This window comes from Dermacentor silvarum, chromosome 9 (assembly GCF_013339745.2).
Source record: "Dermacentor silvarum isolate Dsil-2018 chromosome 9, BIME_Dsil_1.4, whole genome shotgun sequence".
NCBI classification, from domain to species: Eukaryota; Metazoa; Arthropoda; class Arachnida; order Ixodida; family Ixodidae; genus Dermacentor; species Dermacentor silvarum.
Genome location: NC_051162.1, coordinates 81517066 through 81531397, shown reverse-complemented (window position 1 = coordinate 81531397; position 14332 = coordinate 81517066). Strand labels below are relative to the sequence as shown.

The 14332-nt window shown below is 47.8% G+C and overlaps 2 protein-coding genes across 3 annotated transcripts in view; both read right to left on the bottom strand.

Moving 5' to 3' along the window:
• The window catches only part of LOC125939849 (uncharacterized), a 397438-nt gene that overhangs the window by 226618 nt on the left and 156488 nt on the right, over window positions 1–14332 (bottom strand). The gene's annotated exons all lie outside the window — the stretch shown is intronic.
• The window catches only part of LOC125940216 (uncharacterized), a 30944-nt gene that overhangs the window by 14230 nt on the left and 2382 nt on the right, over window positions 1–14332 (bottom strand). For both annotated transcript variants that reach the window (XM_049656047.1, XM_049656048.1), the window contains exons 3-4: window positions 10266–10292; window positions 1794–1873 (exon numbers count right to left, since the gene is read on the bottom strand). In XM_049656047.1, coding sequence (XP_049512004.1) covers window positions 1794–1873; window positions 10266–10292 — 107 coding nt within the window. The remainder of the gene's footprint in view (window positions 1–1793; window positions 1874–10265; window positions 10293–14332) is intronic.

Here is a 14332-nt window from a genome sequence, read left to right as displayed (position 1 = left end):
ATTGCTATCTAGCCTTTCGCCTATACAATCTCGATGTTAACTTCATGTTTAAAAGTACCTCTATATTGTACAGTTGCCTACACTTTCAATGAATCCGGTTCTATCAATCTCTGGCCAGCTTTCAAACAATACTCTAAGCTACTCTTTAAACTTCCCACCTTCTTCAAATCCAAACGCCTCTGAAAGATGGACATTACCGGTTGATCTCGCTGGGTAAAGATCATGGCATGCCGTTACGATGTGCCGAATCATTTCCTGGGGTTTTTAACAGCGGACCTGTTTAAGCTTTCCGTTTCCCCGCGTAGCGTTCGCAGAAACTCGGACAGATAACCATCAGCAATAATACTTGCAGAACAGTTGGTGTAGCAGATGCGAACACCTTTGCAAACAACGGAACCAGCTTTAACGTATTTTAAAAGTTTGAAAAGGAACGCGTGTTTTACTCGGTGAAATGCTTTTGATAAATTAATCTGAAGCATTGAGAAGTGGTCACTATGGGATGAGCAATGCTGAAGAGCTGTTGCGACTAGATGTAAGTTTGTTTTTATGGAACGGCCTTTTAATCCGCAAGCCTGGTGAGGTCCAATGAGTAATGCCATTGCATATACTGGAGTCGATTATATAAGACTTTTGCATGAATTTTGTAGCCTATATTCGTCAGTGATATAATGATATAGACAGATTACATTACGCTACAAAGGCACGTTCATGTTTGCCAACAAGAAATAACTATGATTTTTATATTGTGGCACGTACCCAGAACGTGGGATTGGTCGAGAAACCTATCCTGGTGTTGACTATGATAATGCGTTTCATACAATGACAAATACCCACAGTGGGTGGGAGGGGGGTGGCTAAGAAGCGGGTGGTACAATGGCACATACAAAGAAGCGAGAGGTACATATTGTGCTAACAAATTCCAGGTTATTGAGATGATCACAGTATGCTGATGATGATTATGATTTCCATACTATGGCACACATAGACACAAAGGGGGATCGGCCAAGGAGCATGGCTGCGTGTTGATTAGGATGATGATAGTTTTCACACAATGGTATATACCGACAACTGGAAATGGGCCAAAAAGCGGGCGGTACAATGACATGCTTGCAACGGGCATTGGCTCGTAGTGGGCACATATCGTGTCAACGACAACTGATACATACTACGACTATGATACATACCCACGACGGGCAATTGGCCACGAAGTGGCCCTTAGATTTTTATTATATAAGAAGACATGAAGAAATACAAGCTCGCATAAGATTTGTCACATTGCGTAGCAGGGAAATACGAGAGCACATGCGCGCGCCGGATTCCTTTAGCCAAAGCCGCAGGAATGAATAGGTAAATTTATATCAATTCATTCCATGCTTCACGAATGGTTTGCACCACGTAGTTTCGAACATGTTCTTTGGACCTGCATACTTTTTTATAAGTGAAGCTATGGTGCATGGCCCGTGTGGATTTGCTCTTTGCTTAACTGCGTACTCGGACGTTAATGACGTATATAGTATACGGCGCAAAGAAAGTACATATATATCTTGACCGACTAATGTCTATAAGTACACAGAACCTAACGTTTCACAAAATATAGCGTATTTATTTGCATTTATAGCATTCGGAGGCCTTCATACCATAAGCAAGTCAATAAGAGCGTAACGCCTGAAGAAAATGTGGGAATGTGTGCGGCAGACTTATGCACACTTATGCATTGGCACCACAATTGGCACCACCACTCACGCGGAGTATAGAGACGCATGGTCCAATAGCACGCCAATTTTTATACTCACTTTGGTCAATGTCGTACACGTTCATTGATTTAGGTGGTATTGTGTCATTTACAAATATTCCTTTGTAGTAGTCAGTTATTCTGAAAAGACAAGACATTAGGAGAATCGAAGGTGTAGGAAATTCAGCGCATCATTTTCATTTGTGTAGTTTGCACAAACGAACATGCAATATTGCAGCAGAGATCTCTCCACGTGCCAGTTACGAGTACTGTCGCGACGTATCCTTCCAAGCGTCTCATCGCACTGCCGTTAGAAGAGCGCCAGCAACGCCTCGCGCGTGGCAAGACAGGGCGTACCTCTCGTTCACGCGCACGCGAGTTGCGCGTGTGCTCGGTTTACGGACGTGGTTGACTGCGGAACGGGATCATGTTAACTCTACCTGCGAATAGCCTGAATGTGTTTTAGTCTTGAGTTCGCCCACAATAAACCAGTTTGTTTAGTGTGGTTCATTGAAGAAGGCTCCATTTCTGGTGGAGGTGCTGGGTATCATTGGAAGTCCCCAGTGCGCAAGAGAACGAGCCGTGACCCTCAGCGATTAGAACCCGGAGAACGGACTCCATTACACCAGCACACAAGCCACCGCCTCCAAAGAGACCCACCCGAGCTGGGACCGCTTCCTGTTGCTGCAGCGGTGCAGGCAGCAGTTACCACAGACGGCACAACCATGACCAGCCCGGTAGCATCGTCGCAGTTCATCGTGTACCCACCACGTACGCCTGAGTCCTTCCATGGCGATGAATTCGAAGATGTGAAAGATTGATTAGAACACTTCAAGCGAGTCGCAGATTTCAAGGAAAGGGACGAGGCACGGAAGCTTCGTAACGTGTACTTCGTGTTAGAAGAGTCAGCGAGGACATGGTACGTGAACCATGAGGAAGCATTATCTTCCTGGCAAGAATTTCGGTGACAGTTGCTTGCCACGTATGCCACCACCGATCGGCGTGAAAAGGCAGAGAACGCTCTACAAACGAGAAACCCGCGCACTAACGAGAGTGTCAGCACTTACATCAAGGACATGTACCGCCTCTTCAAGCGCGCTGATCCAAAGATGACCGAAGATAAGAAACTGCGCGATCTGATGCGTGACGTTAAGCAGGAGCTGTTAGCAGGACTTGGTCGCAACCCACTACGCAGTGTTGCTGAGTTTCGCACTGAGGCGACGACCATGGAAAAGGTTCTGCAGCAGCGTGCCCATCACTACAATCGTGATGTCAGCAGTTCACCAGCCGACCTCCTGTCAGCAGGCCCAGGCAGCAACACCGAAGCGTTAAGAGAACTTGCACGATCCATCGTAAAGGAAGAGCTTCGAAAGCCACTGGAAGCCACGCCGACAGTTTCAACTCTCGCCGCCGTCATTCGCGATGAAGTTCGGCGTGCCATTCTGCAGCCAGGATTTGAGGCACCGCCTGTACATCTCGAACAACCGCCAACGGTATGTCGCGTGCCGACGTACGCTGATGTGTTATGCCAGCCATCCCTGCATAATGCTCCATTCGCTGCTCCCAGTAGCCGCCAACCGGCTCCGAGCAGTGGACCCTTTCTAGCAAAGCTGAGGCCACGAAAAAGCAACGTGTGGCGTGCACCCGACCGGAAGCCACTCGGTTTCCACTACAGAGAAGCTGGACGCCTTTACGAAATGTGCCCATATCACAGAGCTGGTCTCCGCGGCTTTACGATGGATGAACCTTGTCCCCGTAATGGTAAAAGACCCATGAAAATTCAGGACTACTGGTCCAGACAACAGGATCCGGCGGCTAGATACCAATACCAGCCGCGCTCACTAGTGTCTACACGCTTCCTATCACCTAGCCCACGGCCATCCTCGATTTCACCAAGACGTCTTTCACTGATTCCACACCAGGATTACCAAAGCGAGCGACTTGTGGAGCGAGACCGCTGTTGTTGGAAAAGGCCAAGATCCTCCGTCAAGTTTACCGAGCAGCAGTGGCGAACAGACAGGGGGAATAAGATAAATAAACAGAGCATTCCTTCAGACTTGCGTATTACCATTGACGGTCGCGAACTGAATGCCTTAGTGGGCATAGGTGCTGATTATTCCGTGGTAAGATATGCACTCGCAAAGGAACTGAAAAACGTTTTGTTGCCGTGGTTTGGGCACCAGATACGTACAGCTGGTGGGCACGTCATTGAGCATTGGAATTCGAGGTTTTGCTTACGTAGCTGACTTTGTGGTACTACCGGCATGTTCGAAGGATGTAATACTTGGGATGGACTTCCTTCTAGCAAACGGTGATACAATCGACCTGCAGAATTATAGCGTGCCCTTTTCTACGAAGCAGGCTATAGATATGCAAAAGTCAGAGGAGCCAGAGCACGTTGCTCTGCGGGTTACTGACGTAGACTTAAGCGTGCCACCACGATGCAACATGCTGGTTCGCCTAAGAAACGAAGCATTCGATGACTCTGAAGGTATAGCGGATGCCAACGTCGAGCACCTGTTAAAGGAAGGTATTTGTGTAGCACGGGAAATGTTCAGCTATGCGGTGGGTGAGCTGATGTATTGCTGACGAATTTCGGAAGTGAATTTCAGCATGTCGCAAAGAACACAACCATCGCTTTTCTACACAGCGTTACTGCAGTCACAGATGCATGTAGCTTAGCGTCTAGGCTTCCTGCTGCACAAACTACGCATGACGCCATAAGATCAGTTGCAATGAGCCCAAGTCTGCCGCCAACCCAGAAAGAATTGACGGAAGAGCTCATACATGGCTTCGAAGAATGTTTCTCCACCTCGACACCGATTGTTAAACACCGTATAATAACAGACGAAGCAACCAGGCCAGTGGTGTACTAACAGCCGTACCACGTATCACCGGTTGAACGAGAGATCATACAAAGGTGCAAGAGATGCTTGAGGACGATGTCATTCAGCCATCAAACAGCCCGTGGGCGTCTCCCGTAGTTCTTATGAGAAAAAAGGACAATACATTGAGATTCTGTGTTGCTTACAGAAAATTGAACAGCGTGACAAAGCGTGATGTGTACCCCCTGCCACGCATTGATGACACCTTGGATTAGACCTCAAGAGCAGGTATTGACAAATTGAAGTGGACGAAGGAGACCGCAAAAAAGACGTTTCATAACCCTAGACGGGCTGTACGAGTTCAAAGCACTTCGATTTGGCTTCTGTTGTGCGCCAGCGCCATTCCAGCGCATTATGGACAGTGTCCTTTCGGGTATCAAATGGCAGTCATACTTAGTTTACCTCGACGACATGGTGGTATTTTCTGCAACATTCGACCAGCATGTACAGAGGCTGCGTTTAGTGCTCCAAGCTATCCGCTCTGCAGGTATGACCATTCAACCTGAAAAATGTCAGTTTGGATGCCAAGAACTTCGTTTTCTGGGTCACGTAATCAGCGCACGAGGTGTTGGCCCGCAGCCCGACAAGACTGTTGCCGTTGCACGATTTCCGAAGCCGACCGACAACAGGGCATTCCGGCGATTTTTGGGACTATGCGCTTTTACAGGCGATTTGTACAAAACTTCTCCGAAATTGCCGAACCTCTAGCGAGACTTGCTAAAGAAGACGTACCCTTCATGTGGCATGTAGAGCAAGGGTTTGCCTTCAATGAATAAAAGGAACGATTGCAAGGCCCACCGATCCTCGCCCACTTCGACGACACGGCGGACACAGAAGTCCATACCGATGCAAGCAATCTTGGTCTCGTCGCCGTTCTAGTTAAATGGCAAAACGGGGAAGATAGTCATAGCGTATGCTAGACGCACCCTCTCGAAAGCTGAAACAAATTACTCTGCGACGGAAAATGAGCGTTTGGCTGTAATATGGGCCATGAGAAAGTTCCGACCATACCTCTACGGCAGGCCGTTCCGTGCAATCAGCGATCACCATTCCCTTTGCTGGCTGGCAAGCCTAAAGGACCCATCCGGACGACTTGCGAGGTGGAGTCTCAGGCTCCAAGAATACGACATTACTATTGCATACAGGTCTGGGAAAAAAGATCATGATGCTGACTGCAAGTCCAGCTCACCCGTCGAGTCAACTCCATCAGAAGATTTCCCGTTACTCACTGCGATGACAGCTTCGGAAATCGCTGAGCATCAACGGGCCGACACCGGACTCCTAACACTCATCAAGTACCTCGAAGGGCACGACGTCCGAATTTTGGGTATGTTTAGGCGAGGTTTATAGTCCTTTTTCCTCAGACATAATGCACTCTACAAGAGTAACTTTGAACACAATCACGAAAAATTCCCACTCGTCGTGCCATCAGCCATGCGACCGGAAATTTTGGAAGCTTGCCATGACGAACCATCGTCAGGTCACTTAAGTGTCAGCTGGCCGTTCGCCAAATTCGACTCAGATACTTCTGGCCTAAGTTATTGGCGTCGGTGCAGCATGACGCGAAGACATGTCGTGAATGTCAAAGGCGCAAAACATCACAAGTCAAACCGCCCGGCCTTCTCAGAGAAATCCACAGACCCACCGGAGACTCCATTTGAGCAAGTTGGAATGGATCTTCTTGGAATGTTCCCAACGTCATCTTCAGGGACGAGGTGGATCGTAGTAGCGACAGACTATTTAACACGATATGCTGAAAGTGACTGCTTTGAGTGAGGAACGGCAGTTGAAGTTGCCAAGTTCTTCGTTTATAACATGGCCTTGGGACATGATGCACCAATGGTCGTGATTACGGATCGAGGAGCAGCCTTCACAGCTGAGTTGATGCAGTACTTGCTGAAGATAACTCACACCAGTCACAGGAAAAGCACTGAATACCATCCCCAAACAAACAGCCTGACGGAACGTCTAAACCGAAGGCTGGCCGACATGGTGTCCATGTATGTCGATCTCGAACATAAGATATGGGACGCAGTTTTTCCCTGCGCTATTTTCGCCAATAATACGGCTGTTCAGGAGACAACTCAGGTCACTCCATTTCAACTGGTCTATGGCCGCATAGTCACAACCACACTCGATGCTATGTTACCAGTAGATGCTGACGACAATAACAACCCATACGACGTGGACGACTTCCTACAGCGAGCTGAAGAAGCCCGGCAGTTGGCATGGATCCGTATACGCCAGAAACAATGTAGGGACGCAAGCTACTACAACCTGCGCCGCAGAGCAGTTCAGTACCAGCCAGGCGATAAAGTGTGGATATGGACACCAGTGCATCGTTGCGGCCTGTCTGAAAAACTCCTTCGCCGACGCTTTGGTCCTTACGAAGTTATTCGCCGAGTAGGTGACCTGAATTACGAAGTCATTCCTCATGGACAAGAGATATCAAAGCGCCACAACCTTGCGGAGGCCGCACATGTAGTCCGCATGAAGCCATACTTCGACAGGCAATGAAAACACTAATTCTGCATGTGAAATTTGTTTTACACGCATCGGGACGATTCGTTTTCAGAAGGGGAGCAAGGCCCCAGAGAATTACGAGCACTTTCGCAAGGTATCCTTCCAGGCCTCTCATCGCACCACCGTTAGAAGAGCGCCAAGTCGCGGTGCGAGACAGCGCGTGTCTCTCGTGCACGCGCACTTGACTGCGCGTGTGCTCGGTCTGCGGACGTGGTTGACTGTGGAACAGGATCCTGTTAAATCTGCTTGCGAATTATGCGAATGTGTTTTAGTCTTGAGTTTCCGGGGACAAGTTCGCCCACAATAAACCAGTTTGTTTAGTGTGCTTCATTGAAAAGTGTTACAATATGTGTACCTGCATATGCTTAATTGCGTACAGAGATTTCATACATCGCCCTTCATACCACAGTAGCCTTTTAGCATCAATGTGAGAATCAACGTCATTGCGTCGCAGAAGTGATCTAAATGCGGTAGATTTCAAAAATTATTGTGTCATGAAGCTCATAACATGGGGAGTTTGGTGGAGTCGTACCTAAGTTAATTAGGGTACAATAGTCTAGTGATGAAACTGAATGAATGGAGATATCGTCGTTTTCAGATAAAAGGTTTTCGGTGGCGCCTCCGTATGTGAGCAATTGAACTGAATTGTGGCGAACAAATGAAGGCGTCCACCTGGCCACTGTAAGACAAGTACTTTCACTGCCTTCATTGCAGATGTAGTTAGGTTTGAGGAAATTAGAAATAATTCCTGATGTCTTATTTTGAACATTTACGGAGATTTGACTGCAAGCTACAACTTGACTAGCCTCATTTTCCACGGTCTCTGTTAAGTGATGAGACGGCCTCAGAACATTGTCTCGAGACTTCAATTTTAATCGACTCTTAATGTGTGTGTACTGGGGTGATTGAATACGGAGATGTTCTAATGAAATCAAATTCAATATTCCAAAAATGTGATTTTCAAATGTTGAACAAACGACGTTATCTTTACTGATTTGTCAACAAAGTTAAATATAGAGGTTGCGCGTGGTCTCATTGGTAAAAAATTATTGCAGACTGCATCTCTCGATCATTATCGATAGTAATGTTATTAGCATTCGACCAATGTACCGAGAGACTGTATTTCTCAATTTCCGTTTATTTATCATCTGTAGTCGTCATTTTCAGACTTTCGTTGCTTCGTTATTTGCGGAGGTCTTCTATGAGAATGCCGGCATTGCTACGATTGTTTGGCACCGATACAATCACGACAATGCAATGACGAGGAAATGACGTAGACGGACCGACAAAGGCGGTATAACGATGGCAACTATGAAATGGCGACAGCATGATTACGACAAAAATAGGAAGAAACCTGGACGTCGATGGAGCAACGAACCTGGTATGACGACCATGCCATGACGACAATCACCTAAATTTAGAGAAGTGTTGACGAAAATAAAACGACAGGGTGACCACGATGGCCTGACGAGTGTCGGATGTTAGTATGACGGCGATTGAACGACCCCGACAACATGACGATGACATGTCTATGAATGCATGCTGAAGACTGATGAAGACGACGCAAGCAATTGATTCTGTGGCTGGAGGTGGTGATAAATCGCGAGTTTTTATAAATGTATGAAAATAGCCGCAGTGTCGTGTACCTAGGCATACACGGGGGCCAAGGGATGAGTGCGTAAAGCGTTACGTGACGAAACCGGCAAATATGCACAAAAACAACAAGCACCCCTAGTCACACCTCGTAAACTTTCTTTACAAATATTATAAATTTTGTGGTTTTACGTGCCGTAACTACAATCATATTATGAGACACGCCGTAGTGGAGGGTTCTGGAATGATTTTGACCACCTGGCTCTCTTTACTGTGCACCCAATACACCCAATATTGTACACAAGTATTTTTTTTTGCATTCCACCCCGCCGGAATGCAGTCACCACGACCGGGATGGAACCCGCAGCTTTGAGCTCAGCAGTGAAACACCATAGGCCCTGAACAACCACAGTGGGTCCTTCTCTCGAATTCCTAGTACTACACACGAACAACAAACATAAATTGCTCAAAGACTTCGGAACTACATTTCACATGCTTAGCGTTGCACCAGAAACGTCCTGTCGGTGTCTTAATGCCAGAAAAATTGATGGAAGTTTTATGCGAAGTGTAATGTGTGCTACTGGTGAAAGGCATTGAAATTCTAGGGAAGTAATATGCAGGAAACAATTTCCCAAATAACGGCTATATTGTCTGGAATGCTCCGGTGGCACACATTTCCTTCGAGCCGATGGTTAGGAAAGATTTGCTTTAATCGAACAATCGCACTGCTAAGCACACTTTGGTGAAATGTAACGCTAAAGTTAATTTTAACACGCTCGTGAGATGTTGTTACAATTGTACAGTCTGTGGCTGTATTGCTTAGACTGCATATTGCTTATTACTGCATTTAAAATTGTGAATACCTGGGCATATGTGCGAATTGTATTCTTTAGCTGCGTCAACACTCCGTTCACCAATCAAACTACTGGGCGAGTTGTGGGTCGTACAAATATTATTTCGCTGTAGTTACCATGACAAACTCGCCAAAGCATTGTACATGTTCATTTCAGTGTTAAAAATAGCTTTGCTACTCTCCCCAAAGTTAATATCAGCATGACCAACAGCACACACGGCACCTTAACAATCAACTTGTAAGGTGCAATGAACTAGAAAATATCGTTGAGCTACTGCACTCATTCTTGTTTTCTATCTCGTCACTGTTTATTTGCGCCATTTTTTCTTGAGTGTGCAATGAACCTAGTGTACAAGTCTGCTTGTATATGCATGATTTAAAAGATTCCTGGTCTTAACGAAATACGTTTGTGTTGTTTAAAAAGATTATGTTATGATAGTAATGCAAAATACGGGCCGAATTCAAAAAAACTTTTTGTTCTTGTATGATGTTTGCCATTGGCCAGCCGCCTTCACTAATGATATGTCCAACACCATGATTGGCTGATACCTGCTTCGACGAGAAGTTTTAGCATAAGAACGTTTTTGTGAATCCCGCCCTAGTTTTTTCATTTGTTATGATGTTATCCCTCTCGGTGCATATATAATAGAGATTAGGCCATGAAAATGATGAAGCTTACTTTACTGGAGCAGCAGATTCGGCATATCTGAAAAGAGAAGAGCAACTGCCGTTAATCAAAACACCCGAAAAGTAGGTAAGGTACGTCTTTCACATCGGAGGTGGAATTGACTAAGTGAACTTACGAACAAATTTTTTGCGTAAGAAAAATCGTCCGAAAAACGGTATTCATAAATCTAAATCTGTTCATAAGGTCAGCACACTTGCGATGCACGCAGCTGCAAAGACGAGCGCTGTAGTAAAGAAAATACGTATATGTAAGGGTAACACAGGCGCGAACTTTAGTACTTCCGCCAACAGTAAGCGTAAGTCGATTGAGAAAACCTATAGAGCCGTCGCAGATGACAATTTAAGAAATTTCTCCAATATGTGTGTAGCAGCCTTACGAACATCATTATGTCTATCTCCGCCACTCGAGCTGATGCAGGTAAGCGTTGGAACGCGCAGTTAAGGCTGATTGGCTAGAGCCGCAACTAATAGCCGAGGATGGCGCGTGTTTATATCTTTGTCGCGCTACTCTGGAAGGCACTAACATTAATGCTGTGCGGCGAACTTCTGCCTAATGTCTTATAGGATGTGTTTCTGTACGCGCGCAGTATCCTGAATTTTCCTACTCGTCATGGCACTCTATTGGTTGCTAGCAAATATAATTGTAGTGTCCGTCCCTGACAACCGTCAAGTTTGTCGTCGGTGTGTTTGTCATAGATAAAGTCACATAATGACCCGAAACGACGCGAACAAAAATCTGGGCTTTTCCTGAAACTGAAAAAGAAATGTTTTGTACTTTTCTGAAGAAGGGATAACGCAGAAACGAAAATTTCTTACGCATTAATCCTGTGGAGATGATTGGCGACGGTAATGCGATTAGGATTCTTTCTCGTGAAAGTTGCGAAAGATACGTAATTGGGGATTATGCGTGATGCATACTTTTGATGGTGGAATTGACGAAACTGGAACAGGTTTGTATGTGTGACGAGTGGAGACGAGGCGAGGAGAGCCCGTGGGGCGGTTCGATTTGGAAGGGGCCGAAGAACTGGTGGCGGCCGGCAACGACCTGGAGTGATGTGTGGCGGTGGCGACGAAGGCGGCTACCAGATCGTTTAGGAGCCTGTTACAGGCCTGAGGCCCGGCAGTACCTGCCAATGCGCGAGCGCCTACCGGTCATCTCGGGCACCTGCCTCGCGACTCGGCGGACCCAGGGAACGACTCCAGTGGCGGACGGCCCACCCTGGTGTCCTTGCCTGCCAAACCACCTGAGAGCTGCTAACGAGACCGAGTGGTGCTGCAGTCCACGTGGCAGCCAGCAGTGCTGCCGGCCGAACTACAATGGCAGAAACCAGCGGAGCTTGTCGCCAGTTGGCCTGCAACTACCTCTAGCCCACAGTGATAGACGTTCCTCTCCAGTGCCAGGGCGCAGGCAGCTCCACAAGCCGACACGCCCGCACACAGGTATACGTACCGTGAGTGCACCACCACGACACTGCGCTTTGGATAGCTGAATATCATGTGAAAATGGTGACAGCGAACTATAGCGCGTATACACGGACGGTTAGAATAGGATAAAGAAGCATGCTCTTTGCATGCTTAGGTGTCTTACGTGCTCTTGTTCGTGTGTGTTTGTAAACGCCACATGCGATCAGATATGCAGGACATAAAGACAATGTGTGTTCGCCGTGCTTCTCTTACTCGGTGCTGAGCAGCTGGGCTCACGAACCTTTCAGAATTGGCGAGCCTGCCAGGATTGGCTTTTAACATCTATAGCCAACGCTTAAACTCATCAGTGAGACATCGGAAACCGACTTGCCATTTTCCAACCAATAATGAGTCACAAACAAGATGCCCATTCACGTCAATAGGCTGCTTTTATTGCGATAGCAATTATATGGACACCCCAAAGCGGATTTCTGCCAAAGCGGTTCCGTATGACGTCAATGGCGATGATGATGATGATAAGTGGTTCTTGACGATGATGATAAGTGGTTCCATTGACGCTGAGCCGTGCTCCCTTGAGGGAGCACGGCTCAGCGTCAATGGCGATGAAATCTTCGCCGCGCTCCGGACGTTGTATGTGCGAGTGAAAGGGCGCGAGGGACGCGCGCTTTCACGGGGACCGAACGCACGTCAGAGAGCAAACGCGCAATCTGCGCCGTGCTCCCTGAAGGGCTGCAGAATTAAGCGTCTCTTTCCTCCTTTACAATCACCATATATAAAGAGCAAACGCCACTTCTTCCGTTGCGCGAATGGCCGTGGGGGGACGGGAGGGAGGGAGGGGCGGCGACGTTTAGCTGCGGCATCAAATGCGTGTTTATACAAAAAATGTCACAGTTTCGCCCTAAGGGCGAAGCAATGAATGCGATAGCAACACAGCAATGTCATACGAAGTAAGGTGAGCGGCCTTGGTAGCAATATGAATTGTAGTAAACATGAGCTGATTAAGTGAGCAGGTGTGCTGCGGCGTAAGTAGACCGACATGAAGAGAGACTCGATGACCACGAGAAGGCGCGTGTGAAACGGTGGTGTTGATGAGAAGCGCTTACCGTGGGAAGCGCGTGCGAAGGGACACACCTGTAGTGCTGCACTGCCGATCTGGGCAGCATTGCATGTGTAGCGTGCGTTGGAAAATGTGGCCCGACTATTACTAACTGAATGAACAAGCGTAGTGTGAGCGCGCACAAACAAACATGAGTAGATCACACTGAATGACTGCAGCCAACGACTGTCAAAACGCTGGCAGCGAGCGCATACGCCGCGCAGCGGGCGAAGGTACGTGCGGTCTATCGCTTCAACGGAAACTGAGCGGCGACTGCACGGCGCATAAAGGTCAGAGCCGTGTGGAGATAAGAGACGGTGCGGACGAGCGACGAGCGCGGTTGTTGGCAGCGTAGAAGTGCGCCGCCCCCCCCCCCCCCCCCCCGCTCCCTCCGGCGGTGGCTTCCCGCTTCCTTGCTTGCGCGGGGGAGAGATAAGAGACTGTGCGGACGAGCGACGAGCGCGGTTGTTGGCAGAGAAGTGCACCCCCCCCCCCCCCCTGCTCTCTCTGGCGCTGGCTTTCCGCTGCCTTGCTTGCGCGTGGGAGATTGAGTGCGTTCGCTCTCCGTGATAGCGCGCGTCCCCGCACGCTTCCGCTGGGGCATACGGCGCGCGGCGAAGATTTTATCTATACGGAACCTCACGGCGACGGCGACGCCGACGGCAGAAATCCGGTTGAAGTGTCCATATAATTGCTATCGCAATAAAACGTTGCGATGCGAGAAGGTGGTCAAGATTTCCGACGCTCCTCGACGAGTGTCCCATTCTGATGTCGTCGAAAACCTCCGAGCCACCCCCAGAGGCACCGGCAACAGTCACCAATTCCGCGCGCGTTCGGCGCGAACGCGGGCAAAACGCCGACGGCGTCGACAACAGTTCTGCGCGTTGCTGGTGCTGCTGCATGTCCAAGTTTATACAGCTTATAAAACTACTATCCTTACTCCATATAGCTCTCTACTAATTTGCTATCGGAATTGATGCTTTGCCTTTCAGGTGAAACTGCGACAATTTTTTTTATGGGAGAAGAGGTGCGATGGTCCTGCTCAGACAGAGCGAATGCGGTGAGTTGACCTTTAGCCTGAGCATGGTACAATAGATTTTGAGCCTCAGTTTGCACGTGAAGAAGAACATGAACGGATGAGACTGGAAGGAAAGGAGCGGCTTTCAAAGGTACGCGTGGCTCTCTTGGAGATCAGTGAAATATCGAAAAAGAAGCCAATGCTTGACGAGACTGCTAGAGCGGGTAAACATAGATGCGACAAAGATGAGACTAGAATTTCTGATGAAAAGAACTATTCTTTCATGACACGAGAAATGGTGCATGCTATGAAACGAGAAGGCATTGCTCAAGATGTGCATTGTGCAGTTACAAATGCTGCAAATCATGAGTTCTGTGTTAAGCAGACAGACGAGAAAATGGGAAAGTTTGGTAGTAGGAAGCAGATAATGCACTACATTCCTGAAATAAGGTGTCTTCACTAAAGCAAACGCAGTGAACATGCATGTGCGCCAGGGGTCTCGGAGCCACACATGACTATG